This window comes from Aethalodelphis obliquidens, unplaced genomic scaffold (assembly GCF_003676395.1).
Source record: "Aethalodelphis obliquidens isolate GAN/ISIS:26980383/991018 unplaced genomic scaffold, ASM367639v1 scaffold51, whole genome shotgun sequence".
Classification (NCBI taxonomy): domain Eukaryota; kingdom Metazoa; phylum Chordata; class Mammalia; order Artiodactyla; family Delphinidae; genus Aethalodelphis; species Aethalodelphis obliquidens.
This window is the reverse complement of record NW_020837995.1, coordinates 7,946,188-7,968,450: the sequence shown is the minus strand read 5'-3', so window position 1 is coordinate 7,968,450 and position 22,263 is coordinate 7,946,188. Positions and strand designations below refer to the sequence as shown.

Sequence of the window (22,263 nt, the reverse complement as noted above, 5' to 3'; positions counted from 1 at the left end):
TGAATTATAAAAATAAGCTTAAATTTCACAGGTGTCAACAACTTAGAACTGAATTTAAAAGGTAAAATATGGTTGCACCCAAATCCATTCATAGTACTTTCTGATGAGGAAACAAAACATCTTTTGAGAAGGCACATAATTTTTTAAAAAGGACATACCATGTCTTTTGAAGATGCGGATAATGGTTTCACCCACGTGTTGTTGTATCTTGGCTGTACGGATGGAGAAGCTGCCCTAAGATATGACCAGTTAAAATGTCATCAAAGCCTAATCAAAGGGATCCCCTACCATACTTTTCTGTGGCTTGCAGTAGGCATTACATTGCTTATTCCCAAGATCAAAAAGAGGTCTCAACAGGTCATTCCCGTTTTGAACATATTCAGGAGAGAAGAAACCACATGTCTTGCAACATGTCCTGCTTTAGGAAGGCTGCCTAGGTTTAAAGTCCAAGCTCTTACGTTGATGTATGTCTTTCAGAGACAGCCAGTCATATAGTACTACACAATTCTCCCCGAGGACTTTCAGGGATACTGTAGCAGTCAAACACCTAACAGTGTCAAACCCCCTCCCATATTCTAAGGTAATTCATAGTGGGCCTCTTGAAAGCTTCAAGGCCTTTGTGTATTTTGTAAATAACTGTCTTTTTCATTTGTTTCGTATTATAAAAGTAGTACTATTTCACTATAGAAAATTTAGAAATAATAGATAAGCAAAAAACCCCAAAATTAAAAAGTCAGCCATAATCCTGCAAATGTCTAATATTGCCAGCAAAGAAAAACTGGCCCCTGAAATCTGTACTGATTTTCCACAAACCTTACCACTGCTTTCTCTACTACTCTTCTAAATTCTATTTTAAGCATACAGAGACATAGAATATAACAAATATATGTTATTCACTCACCCAACTTTATCAAATTTTAACATTTTGCTATACTGTTTCAGACCGTTTTTGTTTTTAAACAAGAAAATGTTGAAGGCATTTGAATGTTATGTTGAACATAGATGTTGAATGTTAAACCTGCCTGTGCTTCAGAAACCACCTGGGAGCTCTGAGATTCTTGAAGCGCCTCCCACTTAGATTCCAAGTCACTAGATCGGATGTAAGACCTGAGCCTCTGTATTGTCAAAGGGCCTCACAGGTGACTTTGACGTGCAGCCAGCATTGGGAGCTACTGGCTACCGGATCTGGATCTGAGCTGGCTGGGTATTTTTGGCACTGGGCGGCTGGGCCAGGGCTCAGTCTCTAAAAGCACCGCTTCTTAATCTCTTTAGTAGGTGGTGGGTCAGGAACTCCTTCAAGTTAAGTGATTAAAAAAAGTGTGGCTCTTCCTGGAATAATGCATATGCACACATTTTGCATATACAGACCTCAGGTTAAGAGCTTATGTTGGAGAAGGACCTACTGTAGAGCACAGGGAACTATATTCAATATCTTATCATCACCTATAATGGAAAAGAATCTGAAAAAAAGAATCATAAATATCCGTATGAATCACTTTGCAGTACACCTGAAACTAACACAACTTTGTACATCAACTGCAGTTCAATTAGAAAAAAAAGAACTTATGTTGGAGGCATTAAAGGACTGCATGAAAATCGAGGAAGTGACTCCACCCTTTTGTGGACCACGTGAAGCTCTTTCGAGGCACGGCTCAGGCCCACCTTCAGTATGTCGCTGTCGTAGGTGTAATCGACGGCGGGGGAGATGCGCTGGGAGAAGGTCTGGGCCATCACCGTGCGGTAGGCCTTCCCGCCCACATTGGCCAGGGTGCGGTGCAGCACCTCGTGCAGCTCCGACTCCTCCATCTGGGGCGGAGGCAGCAGTTCGCTCCTGAGCAGCTCTGTGGCTGTGGGCCGCTCTGCCGGATCGTGGTTCAACAGCCAGGAGATGACAGATTTCTACAACGAAACCCAAGCACCCCGGGGAAGGGTGCAGTGGAGGGTGCTCAGGGATTCTCCTGACAAGCAGTGGTTGGTTCAGGTCCAAAAGAGACACACTTCTTCCACTTAGTTGGTGCATGTTAACTGGTATTTCTGAAATCTCTGAATATGTCATTCTCCCCACCCCCCCACCCCCACCTCCCGTAGTTCATTACAGTCACAGAATTGTGCAACAATGTAATATGAGTCTTTCTTAAAAGAGGTCCTTCTTATACTTCCTTGCCATAAAGGACCAAAAAACCCTCAACTCAACAACTACATAGAAGCAGAAGTTAGACCTTCTAAACACTGTATCTAAACTACTGTATCAAAAAAGATACAAGAACATGAAGCAAGTAGTTTTAGGTGCTTAATTTTAGTATAAACTATAACGTGTAGGAGCTTCTAGAACCCCTAAAGCAGTATAAAACAACTTTTCATTTTTCATTCTCCATTTATGTTATCTGTATTGATATCATTCCCTTGAATTCTCTTATGTTACTGGTTTATACTTTCACAGCTATTGCCTGATTAAGCAGGGAACTATTTGAAGGCAATATAAACCTTGGAAAGGCTCCATAATGCTTCTGTAATTCTTTTGTTTACAATGAAGATTTATAAGGAGTTAGAAGGAATACCTGAGATCAGAAAATCTCAATTTTTAGATGAACCTCATTAAGCATTTTCTAATCACGTACCTTTAAAATACCCTCCCCCAAATCCCTACCCCTGGTTTTAGGCTAAAATAAAAACACAGGTAATTATTTTTCACATAAAGAAGGGAACGGACATGATATAACTTTATGAAAATTTATGTTAAATTAAACTGGTAAAAATAATACCCTATTCAGCAAAACAGACTGTATGTAATACTGCTTAATTTCTGTATGTGGCAACAACTGTGCTATACTCAGTCTACAAGCATTTTCTATGCTGCCTCCTTTCAGATAAAAAGCAACAATGTGACGTGGGAGGTGGCTGCGGCACTGGCTGTGGTGCTAAGTTTATATAGCCCAAATGCAAATGCTCAAGGGTGCCCAGTAAGTCCCTGTGACAGGAGGGCAATCACTGTCGTGACAAATGGTGTGTATAGTTGCACTGTGTCTGTGGTTTAAGTTCCTACACCACCACAGCTGCCAACATGAGGAAATAATGAATAAGACTGACCTTGTTACAGGGAAAGGCTGGGATATGAATATTTTCTTATGACACCCCAAAACATGGGGAACAACTCAGTTCGAATCAGTGGTAACAGCTAACAAAAGAAGTAGAAACACAACTCAATGTATTTTCTAATGGTTCTTCACTAATTCAATAGTTGAGGCAAAATGGGTCCCTCGAGCCATAAACAAATGTCACATTAAATGCTACTGAGTTATAGGATGTTAGTGCTAATATAAATAAAGGGAACTTAATACCTTTATTTTACAGGGGAGGAAAAGTAAAGTCTAGAAGAGTTAAGTGACTTGTCCATCCAGATACATAACCAATAATCAAGAAACAGCAAATTAATGCAATATTCTAGCTAGGTTTCTGTTCTCAACATTAATAATTTAAATAAGGGATTTTGCCTTGATTATAATTGTTAAGAAGTCAGTTTAAGGAATAAACTTCTACATGACAAGAGTATTAACCATGGAAGGCTTCACTAAGACAAAAAGCCAGCATTAAGAAGAAAGGTACACCAGAAGCACTATAATAAATTCACTAATGATCCTTTCATATTAGCCAGATGCCAGTATTTGCTATGACATGAGTTACACACACACACACACACACACACACACACATTTGTAGTATGGAAGAGAAATTATTTTGTTTTAAATTACCGTTAACATCTGGCTGTCTAGTCTTCCCCTTTACAATTTGAGCTACTTTACCATAAGACAGAACAAAACTGTAGTTTTAAGATATATTCTTCTTTTCTTAAAGTTCCAAGCTTTATCTAAAACAACGAGCTGTAAGAGCATTCTCTTTTTTAGAATAGCTAAGCCAAGCGTTCAAACAGTACTTCAAAAGCATGATGAACCACAAAAAAGAACCCTGGAGTTTGTTAATTTTCTCTGTCAGCCCTTGGCATTTTTACGGTGTATTTCAAGTCTAAATACATTTTAAGTTCTCCATCTTTTGATATTTTTTCCCCACGTTGTTCCCATGAGACAAGAGAATGAGTGGCAGAAGATTACTAATTGAAGAAGAAGAAAAATAGTAATTAAAACCCAAGAGTGAGAACACAGTAAATAAAGCATCAGAAAATTACCTGCTTTGTGTGCTCTCCATCATCGAAGTCTTCTGGAAACTTAGGCGAAGTAGGCTAAAAAATATATTATATTCAAATCAGCAAGTGCTTGGCAGACTGCCACAGTGAAATCATTTTATTCACCAGAGGTAAGAAAATCAAATACAGAAATGAAAATTTGCTAACAAGGGAAGATGGATGTGAAACTCATCGTGAAACCCAACGCACATCGTTCCAAGGACATTCGTATTATCTTAATACTTACTTCACCCAAATGACAGCCTAGGTGACAGAAAGCACCTCATTTGAGGACAAACTTTAAAATCTAATGGCTTCAGGGAAAGACAAAGTAGCTTTATTAAACAAACAGATTAAAAAAGGGTAGAAATACCAAACCATCAGTACCGAGTAAGAGAAAAACAACACAAAAACCTCTGTACCCAAATTTCTCACCTTTCTGCTAAATAAGACCTCAGTCATAAGGTTAACTTGGCAGTTGAGATATTCTTGAAATGAGGGAACAAACATGAATTTTAGACTAAGGAAAGGCACTTCACCAAGGACACAGTCCTCGAAGAGCATTCCAAGTCAAGGCAAGGACACAGTAATCACTTCATTTCCTCTGATACGTTACGAACACAGCTGCCCTCTGATACATTATGAACACAGCTGCCCTCTGATACATTATGAACACAGCTGCCCGCTGCTACATTATGAACACAGCTCCCCACACTCTTCTGGCAGTTAGACCATTAAACTCTTTTCCAAGATATCTAGTGGAGTATTCTTAGTTACGCTGTATGTGATTTACCCTAACAGACATGACTGCTTGGCTCTGCTCAGAAAGGAAGAGGAAGACTCTCTGTAACTCTTGCTCATGAATATGTGAATCTAAACCACCCTCACCCAAACCTTATTCTCCACTGTCATCTTAATGCCATTTCCAATAGGCATCCTGGCTCGCGCACACTAACATAAGTCCCTTTTAGTTTGTGCAATGACAGTTTAGTTTGGGACAACTGATCCTTTGGGCAAGGATCAATCCCAAGAACACACATGGAGATCTCACTGGGAAAAAAATTCAAGTGCCTGACATTTTCCCCAGACTCAGTTTACCTTCTGGTCATGGTGGTATTCTTTAGGCATTACTACACCAGGTCCATTCAGCTGGAACCTTTAATTTCTAGACCTAAATATCCATTATCCTTATAACCAATTCCAACTGCTGTAACTATATTGATATTACGCAAAACTTTTGGATTCCCCTTTTGCTTTAAAATCAAGAGTAGAGATAGCCTCAGAAGAGAGTGGCATGATATACTTAAAGTCATGAAAGGGAAGAACCTACAACCAAGATTACTCTACCCGGCAAGGATCTCATTCAGATTTGATGGAGAAATCAAAAGCTTTACAGACAAGCAAAAGCTAAGAGAATTCAGCACCACCAAACCAGTTCTACAACAAATGCTAAAGGAACTTCTCTAAGTGGGAAACACAAGAGAAGAAACGGATCTAAAAAAACAAACCCAAAACAATTAAGAAAATGGTCATAGGAACATACATATCGATAATTACCTTAAATGTGAATGGATTAAATGCTCCAACCAAAAGACACAGGCTTGCTGAATGGATACAAAAACATGACCCATAGACATGCTGTCTACAAGAGACCCATTTCAAACCTAGGGACACATACAGACTGCAAGTGAGGGGATGGAAAAAGATATTCCATGTAAATGGAAATCAAAAGAAAGTTGGAGTAGCAATACTCATATCAGATAAAACAGACTTTAAAATAAAGAATGTTACAAGAGACAAGGACACTACATAATGATCAAGGGATCAATCCAAAAAGAAGATATAACAATTATAAACATATATGCACCCAACATAGGAGCACCTCAATACATAAGGCAACTGCTGACAGCTATAAAAGAAGAAATCAACAGTAACAAAATAATAGTGGAGGACTTTAACACCTCACTTACACCAATGGACAGCTCATCCAAAATGAAAATAAATAAGGAAACAGAAGCTTTAAATGACACAACAGACCAGATAGATTTAATTGATATTTATAGGACATTCCATCCAAAAAGAGCAGATTACACTTTCTTCTCAAGTGCGCATAGAACACTCTCCAGGATAGATCATATCTTGGGTCACAAATCAAGCCTCAGTAAATTTAAGAAAATTGAAATCATATCAAGCATCTTTTCTGACCACAGCACTATGAGATTAGAAATCAATTACACGGAAAATAACATAAAAAACACAAACACATGGAGGCTAAACAATACATTACTAAATAACCAAGAGATCACTGAAGAAATCAAAGAGGAAACCAAAAAATACCTAGAGACAAATGACAATGAAAACATGATGATCCAAAACCTATGGGATGCAGCAAAAGCAGTTCTAAGAGGGAAGTTTATAGCTATACAAGCCTACCTCAAGAAACAAGGAAAATCTCAAATAAACAATCTAAACTTACACCTAAAGGAACTAGACAAAGAAGAACAAACAAAACCCAAAGTTAGCAGAAGTAAAGAAATCATAAAGATCAGAGCAGAAATAAATGAAATAGAAACAAAGAAAACAATAGCAAAGATCAATAAAACTAAGAGCTGGTTCTTTGAGAAGATAAACAGAATTGATAAACCATTAGCCAGACCCATCAAGAAAAAAAGGGAGAGGACTCAAATCAATAAAATTAGAAATGAAAAAGGAGAAGTTACAACAGACACCACAGAAATATAAAGCATCCTAAGAGACTACTACAAGCAACTCTATGCCAATAAAATGGACAACCTGGAAGAAATGGACAAATTCTTAGAAAGGTATAACCTTCCAAGACTGAACCAGGAAGAAACAGAAAATATGAACAGACCAATCACAAGTAATGAAATTGAAACCGTGATTAAAAATCTTCTAACAAATAAAGTCCAGGACCAGAAAACTTCACAGGTGAATTCTATCAAACATTTAGAGAAGAGCTTACACCTATCCTTCTCAAACTCTTCCAACAACTGCAGAGGAAGGAACACTCCCAAACTCATTCTATGAGGCCACCAGCACCCTGATACCAAAACAAGACAAAGATACTACAAAAAAAGAAAATTACAGACCAATATCACTGATGAATATAGATGCAAAAATCCTCAACAAAATACTAGCAAACAGAATCCAACAACACATTAAAAAGATCATACACCATGATCAAGTGGGATTTCTCCCAGGGATGCAAGGATTCTTCAATATACACAAATCAATCGATGTGATACACCATATTAACATATTGAAGAAGAAAAACCATATGATCATCTCAATAGATGCAGAAAAAGCTTTTGACAAAATTCAACACCTATTTATGATAAAAACTCTCCAGAAAGTGGGCATAGAGGGAACCTACCTCAACATAATAAAGGCCATATATGACAAACCCACAGCAAACATCATTCTCAATGGTGAAAAACTGAAAGCATTTCCTCTAAGATCAGGAACAAGAGAAGGATGTCCACTCTCACCACTATTATTCAACATAGTTTTGGAAGTCCTAGACACGGCAATCAGAGAAGAAAAATGAATAAAAGGAATACAAATTGGAAAATAAGAAGTAAAACTGTCACTGTTTGTAGATGACATGATACTATACATAGAGAATCCTAAAAATGCCACCAGAAAACTACTAGAGCTAATCAATGAATTTGGTAAAGTTGCAGGATACAAAATTAATTCACAGAAATCTCTTGCATTCCTATACACTAATGATGAAAAATCTGAAAGAGAAATTAAGAGAAAACTCCCATTTACCACTACAACAAAAAGAATAAAATACCTAGGAATAAACCTACCTAGGGAGACAAAAGACCTGTATGCAGAAAACTATAAGACACTGTTGAAAGAAATTAAAGATGATACAAACAGATGGAGAGATATACCATGTTCTTGGATTGGAAGAATCAACATTGTGAAAATGACTATACTACCCAAAGCAATCTACAGATTCAATGCAATCCCTATCAAATTACCAATGGCACTTTCTACAGAACTAGAACAAAAAATCTTAAAATTTGTATGGAGATACTAAAGACCCCAAATATCAAAGCAGTCTTGAAGGAAAAAAAACAGAGCTGGAGGAATCAGACTACCTGACTTCAGACTATACTACAAGGCTTCAGTAATCAAGACAATATGGTACTGGGACAAAAACAGAAACATAGAACAATGGAACAAGATAGAAAGCCCAGAGGTAAACCCAGGCACCTATGGTCAACTAATCTATGACAAAGGAGGCAAGGATATACAATGGAGAAAAGACAGTCTCTTCAATAAGTGGTGCTGGGAAAACTGGACAGCTACATGTAAAAGAATGAAATTAGAACACTCCCTAACACCATACACAAAAATAAACTCAAAATGGATTAGAGACCTAAATGTAAGACTGGACACTATAAAACTCTTAGAGGAAAACATAGGAAGAACACTCTTTGACATAAATCACAGCAAGATCTTTTATGATCCACCTCCTGCAGTAATGGAAATAAAAACAAAAATAAACAAATGGGACCTAATGAAACTTAAAAGCTTTTGCACAGCAAAGGAAACCATAAACAAGACGAAAATACAACCCCCAGAATGGGAGAAAACATTTGCAAATGAATCAAGGGACAAAGGATTAATCCCCAAAATATATTAACAGCTCATGCAGCTCAATATTAAAGAAACAAACAATCCAATCCACAAATGGACAAAAGACCTAAATAGACATTTCTCCAAAGAAGACATACAGATGGCCAGCACATGAAAAGCTGCTCAACATCACTAATTATTAGAAAAATGCAAATCAAAACTACAATGAGGTATCACCTCACACCATTTAGAATGGGCATCATCAGAAAATCTACAAACAACAAATGCTGGAGAGGGTGTGGAGAAAAGGGAACCTTCTTGCACTGTTGGTGGGAATGTAAATTGATACAGCCACTATGGAGAACAGTATGGAGGTTCCTTAAAAAACTAAAAATAGAATTACCATATGACCCAGCAAGCCCACTACTGGGCATACACCCAGAGAAAACCATAATTCAAAATGAGACATGCACCCCAACGTTCATTGCAGCACTATTTACAATAGCCAGGTCATGGAAGCAACCTAGATGCCCATCGACAGACGAATGGATAAAGAAGATGTGGTACATATATACAATGGAATATTGCTCAGCCATAAAAAGGAATAAAATTGAGTCATTTGTTGAGACGTGGATGGATCTAGAGACTGTCATACAGAGTGAGGTAAGTCAGAAAGAGAAAAACTAATACCGTATATTAACGCATGTATGTGGAACCTAGAAAAATGGTACAGATGAACCAGTCTGCAGGGCAGAATTTGAGACAGAGATGTAGAGAACAAACATATGGACACCAAGGGGGAAAAAAGAGGTGGGGTGGGGATGGTGGTGTGCTAAATTGGGTGATTGGGATTGACATGTATACACTGATGTGTATAAAATTGATGACTAATAAGAACCTGCTGTATAAAAAAATACATAAAATGAAATTTAAAAAAAAATCAAGAGTAATCTCAAAATATTTTTCAAAAGGATAACCTAGCAATATCTTCAAGTATGATTACAAAAATAAATAAAACTGGGGTAAGTTTCTTATCATGTAAGTGCATAAGCAGAGGTGGATTTCCATTTACTAGAAATATAGAAAATTATAGTAGGACCACTTCTTTCTATATTATAAATACCAGAAAAATACCCTGCATCAAATTCTGATGTCTATGCTAAGATTCAGGTTACTGGAAACTGAGGCATTAAAACATCTGATACATACATCTCTGAGTTGGTTGAGAACAAAGATCCTTTCTGAGGCTGTGACCATGGGATGATAGCACATCTCAAAGAAGATAATTCCCAGGCTGAAGAGATCCACTTTCTGAGGAGGAAAAAGAATTTTATTTAGAGCCTAGATATGAAAGCATAATCCACTAGAGAATTATAGGATGAGCACTTAGTTGGGATGTTTGCATAAGTGAAAATAGGCCACACTAGAAAAAAATTTGCTTTGTTCTAAAAAAAAATTATAGGTGTAAAATATAGACGAGAGACATATTTATATTTAGATGATAAAATATATTTGGCATGACTTCAATGTTTTTCTTAACAATTAATTGTAACTGGTTTAGCTATACACATAGACATAGATAACCACTGGCCACACACTGAGCATAATCACTACAGAGCAAGGACAACCGAGATCTGTTGAAAGAATTTGCTTTGCATCTTTCTAATCATTGCAAAAGGGAAACACAGACTGCACCCTGCAGCTGATAGCAAAGGTCAGCTACTGATTGCAAAGCCATACCAACGAGGTCAGAAGCACAGCACAACAGAAATATCGTGATGACTCCTAACAAAATATGGAAGTGTAAGTAAAGAAGGTAAAAGGGCAAGTCAGTGCAGAGTCTCAGGTAGGGAGCTGTTGAGGGGAAGAAGGAGGTCAGAAGGTCCTGTGCCTGCGGCAGCTGAGCACAACCCGGCTCAGCAGGAGACTGCTTGTGGTGAACTGCACACATGCACAGGAGCCACTTTCAAGGAAAACTTCAATGAATTTGGACTCAAGGATTAGCAGGAGAGCCTCTGCAACCAGTGACCTCCAAAGTCTTAAAAACAAACATTCATTATGTCATTTCCTACACATGTTAGCTGTAGAAAAATGTACATACTGAACAGAACATACCGAAAAGCACCAAGAATACAATAGCAACCACCCATAATCCCACTGCTTAAGGATATTTACAATTGATGGCTAAGATACGCCCTTTTGGTGGTTTTTCTTAAATGTCTACACACACACACACACACACACACACACACACACACTATAAAACTAGAACCACACTGTCGTTTGTAACTTTTATTCCCTTACTTTAGCAAGAATATTTTTATACTATAATGTCATTTTTCTAAAACCGGCCTCTAATATTTTAATGACATATTCAATTACATGGATGTCCCATAATTTATTTAACCAGTTTCCTATTTTTTAATTTTTTTTATTTTATTTTTTTGCGGTACGCGGGCCTCTCACTGTTGTGGCCTCTCCCATTGCGGAGCACAGGCTCCGGACGCGCAGGCTCAGCAGCCATGGCTCACAGGCCCAGCTGCTCCGTGGCATGTTGGATCTTCCCGGACCGGGGAGCGAACCCGTGTCCCCTGCATCAGCAGATGGACTCTCAACCACTGCACCACCAGGGAAGCCCAGTTCCATATTTTTTAAATGCTTGTTATTTTTCATTGTTATAAACAACGCTGTGACAAACCCCTTTTACACCAGTCTTTTTGAATGTCCCTGGCTGTTTCCTTAGGATACGTTTCAAAAGGTGGATGTGCTGGGCCAAAGGGTAAGGTCCTTTTAAGGATTTCATTATACTCTTACAAACCAAATGCAGAAAGATGACACTAAAGGTGCCTCCCCCTCCCTCAGGGTGGGCGTGTCCATCTCCACACACCCTCACCGAGTATTTGGAGGTCTGCTTCAACTCTGTCACTACCCAGTGCTCCCTGTCTGAACCAAAACCCAGGCTTCAGTTGCCACTGCTAGCTTGAAAATATGCTTTAATGTGAATTGCGTGCCTCATGTATTTTAAAAATTTAGCTCTATGGTCTTGCCTGAAGTGATCTCATCCAGTCTCATGGCTTTAAATCCCATCTGTGTGCTAGTGGCTCTCAAGTTTATACCTCTGATCTTCCTTCTGAACTCAAGTCTTGAGTCCCTAACAGTCGACTGGAGCTAATTGGATTTCTCATCAGGCATTTCAAATTAAACATGCCCTAGACGGAGTATTCCTGCCGTCTTCTCCTCCATCTCCCAGGTCTTTCCTCATGGTTCCTCAGCTCAGTCAACTACCCTTCCCTCAGCCACTCGAGGCAGAAACCTGAGCACTGTCCTGTTTTCCTTTCTTTTCCTCACCCAACACCCACTCCATTAGGAAAACCTGTCAATTCCCCTCCAACATGTATTTCATATCTGCACTCTTCTCCCCGTCTCTACTGCCACCACTCTGGTCCCAGCTCAGCCGTCCCACCTGGACTCCTGCCAAGCCTCCGGCAGCAGCTAGAGTGAACTCTCTCGCTCAAGATCCTTCAGGCGCTGCCTGTGCACATCCCTTATCATGGCTAAGCTGGCCCTGCATCATCTGACCCTGGCCTTCCCTTCAGCTTTGCTTCATGCCTCTCGCCCTCATAGCTCTCACCACGCTGCAGCCACACTGACCTTCTCTCTGACTGTCCTAAGTGAGCCACGCTACCTCTCACCCACAGTCTTCTCTCTGTGCATGCTATTTCCTCTGTTTACCCCTCTTCTCTCCCAGCCAAGCTCCAGCCCCCAACTTTGCATGGCTTCTCCCCGCTTTCCTCCTTTATCCTGAAACCCATCCTCTTGGGGAGGCTTTCTCTAGTCAGTCGACCTAAAGATGATGTCTTTTACTGTTCTCTGGTCACTGGACTCCATTTCCTTTCTTCTTAGTTCCTACAGAGTTTGTGATTTAAAAATTTTTTATTTGTTTACTGTCTGTTTCATCCACCATCATCCACCAATGCACAAGCTCCCGGAGGGCTGGAATAAGATGTCTTATTACTTGATTGCCTTGTTCCCTGTGTTCCCGGGGCCTGGCCCAGGACCAGTTAGTTCAAATCTGCTTTAGATGGATGGAGGGACTGTAAGCTCCTTGGCAACAACAGTGCCGACTTCAGTCACTGTCCTTGGGCATCACGTGTCCTATTTGGAGCAGTCGCTCAATAGACATGTGGATATATATTGAGTGAATGAATGTTCCTGACTATGTCAGCTGGTAACTAAACCCCAAATGCTTTAATCTTGATATTCTTACTATTATCTCTCTCCTGAGATCTTTCCTTTCCCCCCAAAACCTTCCTCTTTACCTGGTTGTATGCAGATTTGGTGCTGCCTTGGACCTCTGGGCTTACATATAAAGCAGTGCCAACCATCCCAGTCAAATGACCTGCAAGGAAGAAGGCAGAGGGAAGGATTTCCAATAACAGGACTTAGAGATAAGGCCAATTTTTAACAAAACAAAACAAAAAAAGTTTCTTAAGAGACATGGTCTGTTAACTGTTTACACTATTCACAGGAAGAAGCAGCATGCATTTCACCAAGCTATTAACCCTAAATCGTAGATGGCCACACACTTTGTTCCACACAGGATGGCTTTGCTGTGGTAAAGGGGCAGTGCCAGGCAGGAAGACCCCAGATGGCCCAGGTCATGAGGCAACCTCCTATTACTACCTGGGGTCAAAGTATAACTGCCTACCCAGAGGAGTAAATTATTCTAATTGAAGGTCTAATTTCTTAGACTTCTGAAGAACAATCTATATAGTGAAAAGGGAAAAAAATTAAAGCATTTTCATAATTTTGTTAATTTAATGAATAATTATAATTTGCTTTAGAATAAAACCTTTACAAATGAAAAAAAGGTTTCACTTTGAGAAATTTTATTCTGTACTGCATATTTAAAATTTTCCTGGACTTCCCTGGCGGTCCAGTGGTTAAGACTCTGCACTTCCACTGCAGGGGGCATGGGTTTCAACCCCGGTCGGGGAACTAAGATCCCCACATGCTGCACGGTGCGCTCCCCGCCAAAAAAATAATAATAAAATGAAATTTTCCTAAGAGGGTAGATCTTATGCTAAGTGTTCTTATCACAAAATTAATAATAATAGTAATAATAAATAAGAGGGCAGGAAGAAACTTGGAGGTGATGGATATGTTTACGGCATAGATTGTGGTGATGCTTTCTTAGGTGTGTATGTACCTCTTAACTCCTCAGGTTGTATACATTACATAGGTAAAGTTTTTGTATGTTAAAAAAAGATAAAAGAGAAAAAAAGAAATTTTGTGGATTGCTTGTTAACACACAAATTAAATATACAGTCTTCTGGATTTACCTGAAGGGTCTGATTTAATCAAGTGATCTCCTGATGTATCATCTTGTTTGCCATCAGCCTAAAAATTCAAGTAAGCCAAATAACAAATTAAAATGTTATATTATTTCACAGGAATGGATTATCATTTCTAAATGAAGACTGACTGAAAAATATTACACAGAAACCAGAATAACTATAATAATGCTTTTCTGAGCTTTAAATTTTTTTTAGTTTAGTTAGCCTACTAATGCAGGTCTCACTGGAAACCCCAATGAGACCAAGGAGAAGGGCAATTCACTGTAGAACTCCTTCGTGGCAGAACCCCCTGAAAACTTACCTAAACTAATTTATTTTCATATTTCAAATGCCAAAACAGAATTATTTACTGGGAAGAGTAAAGGTATATTAATAACAACAAACTCACTTTCTAACTTTTCTAATTTTTCCACTGGGTCAATTTTTACTCTTCTTTCCTAGAGGCTGGTCACCAAATCTGTTCCACTGTCACTGCTAATACCTCTTAGGTAGCCTCCCTTCTTCCACTACCTCTGTGACAGCATTCCCCTAAATCCCTATTTTTCTGACATCTCTCCACAGATTCCTATCACGAGCACTGCCATCAATAACAAGAGCTCTAATACTCGTAGAGCCAGGCAATGTTCCAGGGCTTTACCTATATTCTTATTTTATGCTGGTGACAACTTTGAAGCTGGTACTTGTATTAGGCACATTTTATGGAAAGAATACTAAGAGGTTAAGTAACTTGCCCAAGGACTCTAGCCCAGGGAAGTGGGCCTCCAGAGCCTGTGCTCTTATCTACCTCCCTACTATTACAGCCTACAGATATCAAGTTACATTTGTTAGTCTGGGGATCAAATCCCCACAGAGCCCTTCCTTGGTCTTAGCACTCTTCAAATTCCCCAGTGTTCTGGTCAGGACCATGTCCTTACTGTCCCCCTTCCATTTCCTCCCTCTCTGCTCCTTCTAACCTCACCTTCTACTTTAACCCCTGAGGTTTTTCTCACCATTAATCCAAATCCTAGTTTCTTTTTTTGACCACCCTTATAATTAACTGCATTTACCACAGATTTTGGTGCCTAATCTCTGGCTTATGATGTTAAGTAAAACGCTTCCCCCAGCACTCAAGGCCTGACACCTCCAAGAATCCCCAACCTTCAAACATCTTCTCTCACTGCTCCCCTACACCTCATAGTTTCAACCAACCAGACAACATGCTGGCCTTCAACAATCATGTCTGCTTACCCCAGGGCCTTTGCTTATGCTGTTCTTTCTCTCGGGAAGCCCCTACCCTGGTGTCACCATGCCCTGCCCTCAATCTCAGCCTACTGGACTCCCACCCATCCTTTAAGGCTCATCTGAAATGCTGTTTTCTTTATACAGCCCTCCTTGATCCTCGTAACCATATGCAAAATTTCTCCTGTTTTTAAGTCTTATATAACTATTTCTCTCACTTCACATTATTTTAGCTTTGTATGTTTAACAACTACTCTACAGTGTTGTGAAGAAGAGCATTAATACCTTCTGATTTATGTTGTCTAGAACTCATTCTTCTGAAGTTTTATGGGTTTTGAGCCTTATTTCCTTAAGCTAACTAAAAGCCCATCGGGTGTAAAGCATCTAGCCCAGTGCCTGGCATGGTAGACCAAAACGTTTCATAAAGTATTTCATGCCTTTGACCTAAATATCACCCACAAACTAGTAATTTTATGTCTCTCAAGTGGAACGCACTCACTAAAACGTATTCACAATTTCAAAGCCTGCAGGATCGTTTGCAGCTGCCCCTTCAGACTTGTATACTTTCCTGGGGATTACACAGCAGAGTTCAGGGAACTCATAGTCATGAGAGTGTTAGAAGACAGGATAATTAAGGCACATGGGTCCATTTTCAGGCACACTTGAATCAAAAAAATACTCACAGCAAAGGCTAGATGGTCTGTCGCTAAACCAAAATCACCTATTTTTACATGGTCATCAGAATCCAAAAAAATGTTGACAGGCTTCAAATCTCGGTGAATCATTCCCTGATGGAAAAGAGCAAAGACACCAACAATTTTTTCCCAAACATAACTTATATCATACCTGTTTCCTCATTTGAAAGGCCAACCTAGTGATGAAAATTGGATGAGGTCTTCTCCTGCAGACCATGCTAGTCCAGGCTGTCTGACCTCTGCAATGTCTCCCAAACGTCCTGCCAATGACCTTGCCACCCTCTCCCAATCTACCTGCTGGTGGTCCTTATCAGGTCCAATCCAAACGGTTCCCTTTGGCATCCAAGACCCCTGTCTATCAGGTTCACAATGATCTTTCTCTCTACTGCATCACAAAACCCTTGCTCTGGTCAGGGAGATACACACCATTTTCATTCCCTCTTCTACTCATTTCTTCTGGCTACCTGCCCTGCCCAGGCTTTTCTCCACTCATTGGAATTGTACCAATATTTACAAGTGCCAACTCATTCATGAAGACTTCCACAGTAATTCTAATAATTCAACTTTGCATTCCCAGCATACCAGGTAAGTGCTCAATGATTTCTTGTTACGTGAACACTACTTTCTCCCCTTCCTAATAGCATCCTCATCATGCTTACTGTTTCCGGTACTATAATACAGGAAATAAATGTAATAAAAACACTTGATGGTGTGATCTCTCTTACTGTTACATGAAGGTAAATTTCGGCTCCCTCAAAAAAACAGGAAGTCCCTCTCAAGTATGGGGTTTGTCATACACTTGTGCCTTTCTCTATTTCTAGGTTTGGCGGTGTTAGACACCCAACAAATGGTTGGCAGGTACTCAGCAGATTAGATGGCAAGGAAGACAGCGCACAGAGCACGGTTCTAGGACCCCAGGACGCTAGCACAGTAATAGAGTTCTAATGACCTTCATTAGAGCCCATTTTTATGTCCAACCTTGCAAATTCCACTTCCACCAAATCATTTATAAACTAGACATCTGTAAATTATATTCCTGGCTTTTTACTAAATATGGTACAGTATAAATAATTTAAGGTTAAAGAAAATTGAGGCAAAGGAAAAAACGTATTTACACTAACACATTAGACAATCCCATTTTTAAAATGTAAGCAGTGTTTCATCTTGAAGCTAGGTCCATTAGCATTTACATCATGATGACAATTTCTAGCTTTACAGTGACATTTTATACATGCGGCAAACTATGTTAGTCTCATCTCTACCCTTGCTAGATGACTTTCTAATTTTCCCATGTTCCTAGGAAAGGTAGCACTGAGTCAGAATCACATATCTTGGCAGATATTAATCACACTCTCACTTTATCTAAACCACTCAAGGAATCATCTTCATGTTCCATACATGTTCAATTATTTCCACCTAACCCGGAGGCTGGCAAACTTTTTCTGTAAAGGGCCAGATAGTAAATCTTTTAGGCTTTATGGGCCACACAGTCTCTGCCTCAACTACTCAACTCCACAGTGCAGCACAAGAACAGCCACAGGCAACACATAAACTGGTATGGCCCTCTTCCAATACAATGTTATTTATGGACACATTTGAATTTCATAGAATTTTCAGGTATCATGAAATATTACCCTTCTTTCAATTTTTTACAACCATTTAAAAATGTAAGGGCCAGTCTTAGCTCACAGGCTGAACAGAAGCAGGTAGGGAGTTAGATTTGACCCATGGGCTATAGTTTGCTGACCCCTCTTCTATCCTTCAATGCTTTCTTTGAACTTTGATGCTTTATACTATTTTCTTGTCTTTTGATATGTTCTATTTCCTATAAAAATAGATTATTTCAACATACCCATAATTTTCCCTCTATTTTAGGTTTTCTCAAATCTCACAATATTTGATTTTGTTATAAATTTTACGTAAACGTAAGTTTTTCAGATATAAAATACTGCAAAGCTTACTTTTTCATGGATATAAGCCAATCCATCCAGAATCTCTCGGAAAAGCCTCCAGAGCCTGACGGTGTCTCGATATAGTCCCTGGTCAATTGTGTCACGTAAAGTGCTCTTTTCACAGTACTCCATCTATGGACAAGAACAAACCAGGCAGGATTTGATGATACAGAGTTTCAATTAAGGAGGACAATGGCAATTAATGTAATCCCCCATTTTAAAACGTGTACCATGGATTTTAAATACTTATGGAAAAGGCTTATTTTTTTAATTAAAAAAAGAAACCAACAGTATTAAAAAAATTGGGAAGAAATATGCATAATCTTAGCACCCCAACAAAATCATTTTTATTTTTTATATTATTGTGCATTAAAAAAATAAGACTTTAAAATCCTTGTCACCTATAATATGAAAACACTTAGAATTAAGTAAAAGTGTATTTTTTGTTTTACAAGGTTGTTTCCAAACCCAAATTTCCAAGAAGGGCTAATTAATAATCCAATGATGTCATTAGCCTTTCTCATTTGCATGTTAAATTAATGACAATGACCTTCAAGTCTAGAGCAAAACATTGTAAATATCACAACATTTAAGAAAGGGCTCTATCTCATCCTTCTTAAGTGTATTAATCTATCAGAAAACAATGCAATATCATTTAAACCTTAGAGCAACATGCAGCATTTGATTTATGAAACTAGCCTATGTTTCAAACCAGTGCCACAGTTGAGATTTCTCATGAAGAAGGACTTTCTTGTTTTCAAAGAGAGGAACATGTCATTTTAAATGAGAGGAATATCCTCTCATGCTCAGAATAACATCTACAAACTCTGACTCATCCTCCAGGCCTCCCACACCAAGATCCTACCACACCTCACGTACCTCTGCTAGGTATTTGTCTCACTGTAACTGTTTACAGCATAATGGCTTGTAGTAGATACTCAACAGTTAGCGGTTTGGGGGACGAATGCTTTATCATGTGTGTAAGTGGTTTATGTTTAGGGAAAACCTAAAACCCACTGTAACCCCAGGAAAGCAACCACCTAACTAGACTCTTTTGAAACGTTACACTTGTCTGAGGGCTCCTTCTTGGGCATAGTACTGTATCTCACATTTAAAGATCTGCCTCCTTGCAGATGTGACTGAAAACACTAATAATGACTCACGGTCCTGTTCACTTGGGCCAGAGGCAAGTTTTCCGCTTTGGTTTGTGGCTGTCCCTCTGCTGGCTGAGCTCGCCACTGTCCAGAATGCGCCCCTCGGAAGTGTGAGCAGGACAAAGCCTATAAGCTTCCCTTTAGCAATGCCGCACTGGAACTGGTTCTCCTGTCCCTCAGGGGTTCCAGGACAAGCCACTTTCCTAAAACCAGGTGGGTGTTTCTTCTGTACACACGAGGATGTATGTGCCTCGTACCTTGCTCGTCCAGATTTGACTTGTTGGACAAAGTAGAGTTTCTGTCCATGCACAGTCTAGCGCTTATGGAACTCAGGTGGGTTCTAATTACTTCACACATGTTATTTTGTTTATTCTTCACAAGCCATTGAGGTAACTGCTACTGTTTCATTTATAGGTGGGGAACCTGGGACACAGAATGCTGAAGAACCGTGCCTGAGCTCACAAAGCTGTGACCGGTGGATCCAGGATGTAAACTTACACAGCCTAAGTTAAGTCCAGAGCTGGAACCACTGCCCTGTGCCATCTCCTGCTACGGTACAGGAGAGCATGGGTTCAAGGCAGGGGGAAAGGGCCTCCCTGCTATAATCCTCTCTGGCCAATTAATCTTTGGCAGTGCGATGAGCCCTCTTTGCTCGCTCTCTTGCTCTCATCTCCCAAAACCTACCCACCAGCATACTACTGGGAGTTGCCGTGTCACTGAGCTGCATGCCAGGGCCTCACCTGGATGTAGAGGTAGTGCACAGCCTCAGTGGTTGCCGGTGGCTCACTTTCATGGCAACTGTTCTTTCCATTGCGATCTTCATCCTAACCCAAGAGGAACACACGAGAGCTCAAAATGAGGCTGAAATGAAACAAGATCACCACCACCAAGTCTTTTGTTCCTGCCCCTACCACACAGATAGCTATCCTGCTGCCTTAGAGGGAAGGTGAGTGAGCAGAACAACAACTACTGTCCTTTAGATGCTTACAGCATTTAAAAGGCAATTTTGCCAATACCAGAATCTAATGCACAGTTTACGGGTCTGTTACTGTACAGAACAATGATGGGGACAATAGGAAACAGGTGGGTATTAAAGGTAATCCACAGAAAGGCTCTAAGTCAATTCCTTCTCACCACTTGCTATCTTTCTATGGATAAGAAGGGTAGAATGTACACAGGCTAATATTTTAAGACTTCAGTTTTATTGGAATGCCTACCTTTGATGGTAGACTTACTTTGGAAACAGAAGATGAGAAGTCCATCTTTAGCTAAAACAATTTAAATGTGATCACATTACCAGACGGCACACTGCCCTCGGCTACAGCACTGAAGAACCACCACCCAGCTGACACTTAGGGTGACCGATCCTCTACACTACTTTTCCACATGGTTAGTCTGCCAGTCCCCTACAGCTGTTTTTCTAACTCATGTCCCTTAAAAAAAAATTCCTTCTTCTTCTAATAGACATATTTAAATACACCCTCCTACCTCCAAGTATGGGAAAGCATTAGGTAGCATTTGACTGTTTCTGATTTGCATTTTTTGTGTGGAAACATTTTTTCAACATTTTATCTTTATTGAAGGAAAAAAACTGCTCTGGAAACAATCAAATTCTACTTTTTTTTTTTTTGGCCACACTGCGTAGCTTGTGGGATCTTAGTTCCCCGATCAGGGATTGAACCCGGGCCGTCCGTAGTGAAACCTCAGAGTCCTAACCACTGGACAGCCAGGGAATTCCCTCAATTCTACTCTTGAATCATTTATTTATTCTGGGGATTATCTGTACAAGATTGTTAATCTCTTAGAGGCTTCTACCCATCAATTAGAATGCCCATGGGATATCTCCCTTAATTGAGAAAAACCAGAATTGTAAATTTGGTGCCCCCATAATGATTATATGCATAACTAATGCTAAAACCAAAGCAGTTAGACTACTTGTGCTATTATTCCTTAAACTTCCTCAGGGGTTAAGGGGATTTTAATAGAAAAGGGAAGTACTTTTAAAAAATGCTGGGACTTCCCTGGCAATCCAATGGTTAAGACTCCGTGTTTCCACTGCAGGGGGCACAGATTCGATCCCTGGTTGGGGAACTAAGATCCTGCATACTGCTCGGCGCAGCCAAAAAAAAAGTGCTGGCTAAAGCATTCAAACCTCATTCAAACCCATTTAACTGCTTATCTAAGACAGTCTATGTGTAGACTTTTTTTTTTTTTTTTTTGCGGTACGCGGGCCTCTCACTGTTGTGGCCTCTCCCGTTGCAGAGCACAGGCCCCGGATGCGCCAGGCCCAGTGGCCACGGCTCATGGGCCCAGCCGCTCCGTGGCACATGGGATCCTCCCGGACCAGGGCACGAACCCGCGTCCCCCGCATCTGCAGGCGGACTCTCAACCACTGCGCCACCAGGGAAGCCCTAGACTTCTTTTTATCTGCTATGAATGCACCCTGCTTGTAATTATATTTTTATGCCTGGTAGTAAAGTCACTGCATCCAATCCCCAGCTGCAGAAGGTTTCTCTAGCAATAACTGACAGCCCTGGAAATTACAAAGCTTCACACCGATTCCAAGCCATCAGCACTGAGGGGCTCTGCTGGCCTGGATGCAGGAATATACAGAATTGAGTGGGATCCAAGGCTTCGAGCAGCGTTTCTCAAATCTTTCAGACCATGTTGTATTTTATATTACACCTAACACATATACTCATAAGAGACAAGTTCTACGAAGAGAGTTTACCTTTACTAGTGTGACACATTTTGGTATTCTTTACTCTTCTCTACAGCATTAAAAAATAAAATGAAAAAAATAAATTAAAAAAATAAAAATAAAATAAAATGAAGCTGGTTGTAACCCTTGAAACTTATTTCATAACCCATTACAGGATCATAACCCACAGTGTTAAAACACTGTTCCAGAGGATGGTTTATGAGAGTAAGTCATCAAGATTAATTGATGTGAGAGAGACCTACATAACTCCACAATTAGGCTGTTTAGTTACTCAATTAATTTGCATTCAACCCTCATCCCCAACCACATAATGTTTCCTAAAATCCTCTAGGAAGTGGTTTTCACTAAAAGCAAAATAAAACCAAAAAAACCCA

The 22,263-nt window shown here is 39.7% G+C and overlaps 1 protein-coding gene across 5 annotated transcripts in view; it reads right to left on the bottom strand.

Moving 5' to 3' along the window:
* Positions 1-22,263, bottom strand: part of EIF2AK4 (eukaryotic translation initiation factor 2 alpha kinase 4) — a 114,095-nt gene that overhangs the window by 30,392 nt on the left and 61,440 nt on the right. For all 5 annotated transcript variants that reach the window (XM_027083854.1, XM_027083853.1, XM_027083855.1 and 2 more), the window contains 9 exons: positions 19,908-19,991; positions 18,023-18,145; positions 16,050-16,154; positions 14,134-14,191; positions 13,111-13,190; positions 10,001-10,102; positions 4,181-4,234; positions 1,663-1,899; positions 159-234 (listed from right to left, as the gene is read on the bottom strand). In XM_027083854.1, the coding sequence (XP_026939655.1) occupies positions 159-234; positions 1,663-1,899; positions 4,181-4,234; positions 10,001-10,102; positions 13,111-13,190; positions 14,134-14,191; positions 16,050-16,154; positions 18,023-18,145; positions 19,908-19,991 (919 nt within the window). The remainder of the gene's footprint in view (positions 1-158; positions 235-1,662; positions 1,900-4,180; positions 4,235-10,000; positions 10,103-13,110; positions 13,191-14,133; positions 14,192-16,049; positions 16,155-18,022; positions 18,146-19,907; positions 19,992-22,263) is intronic.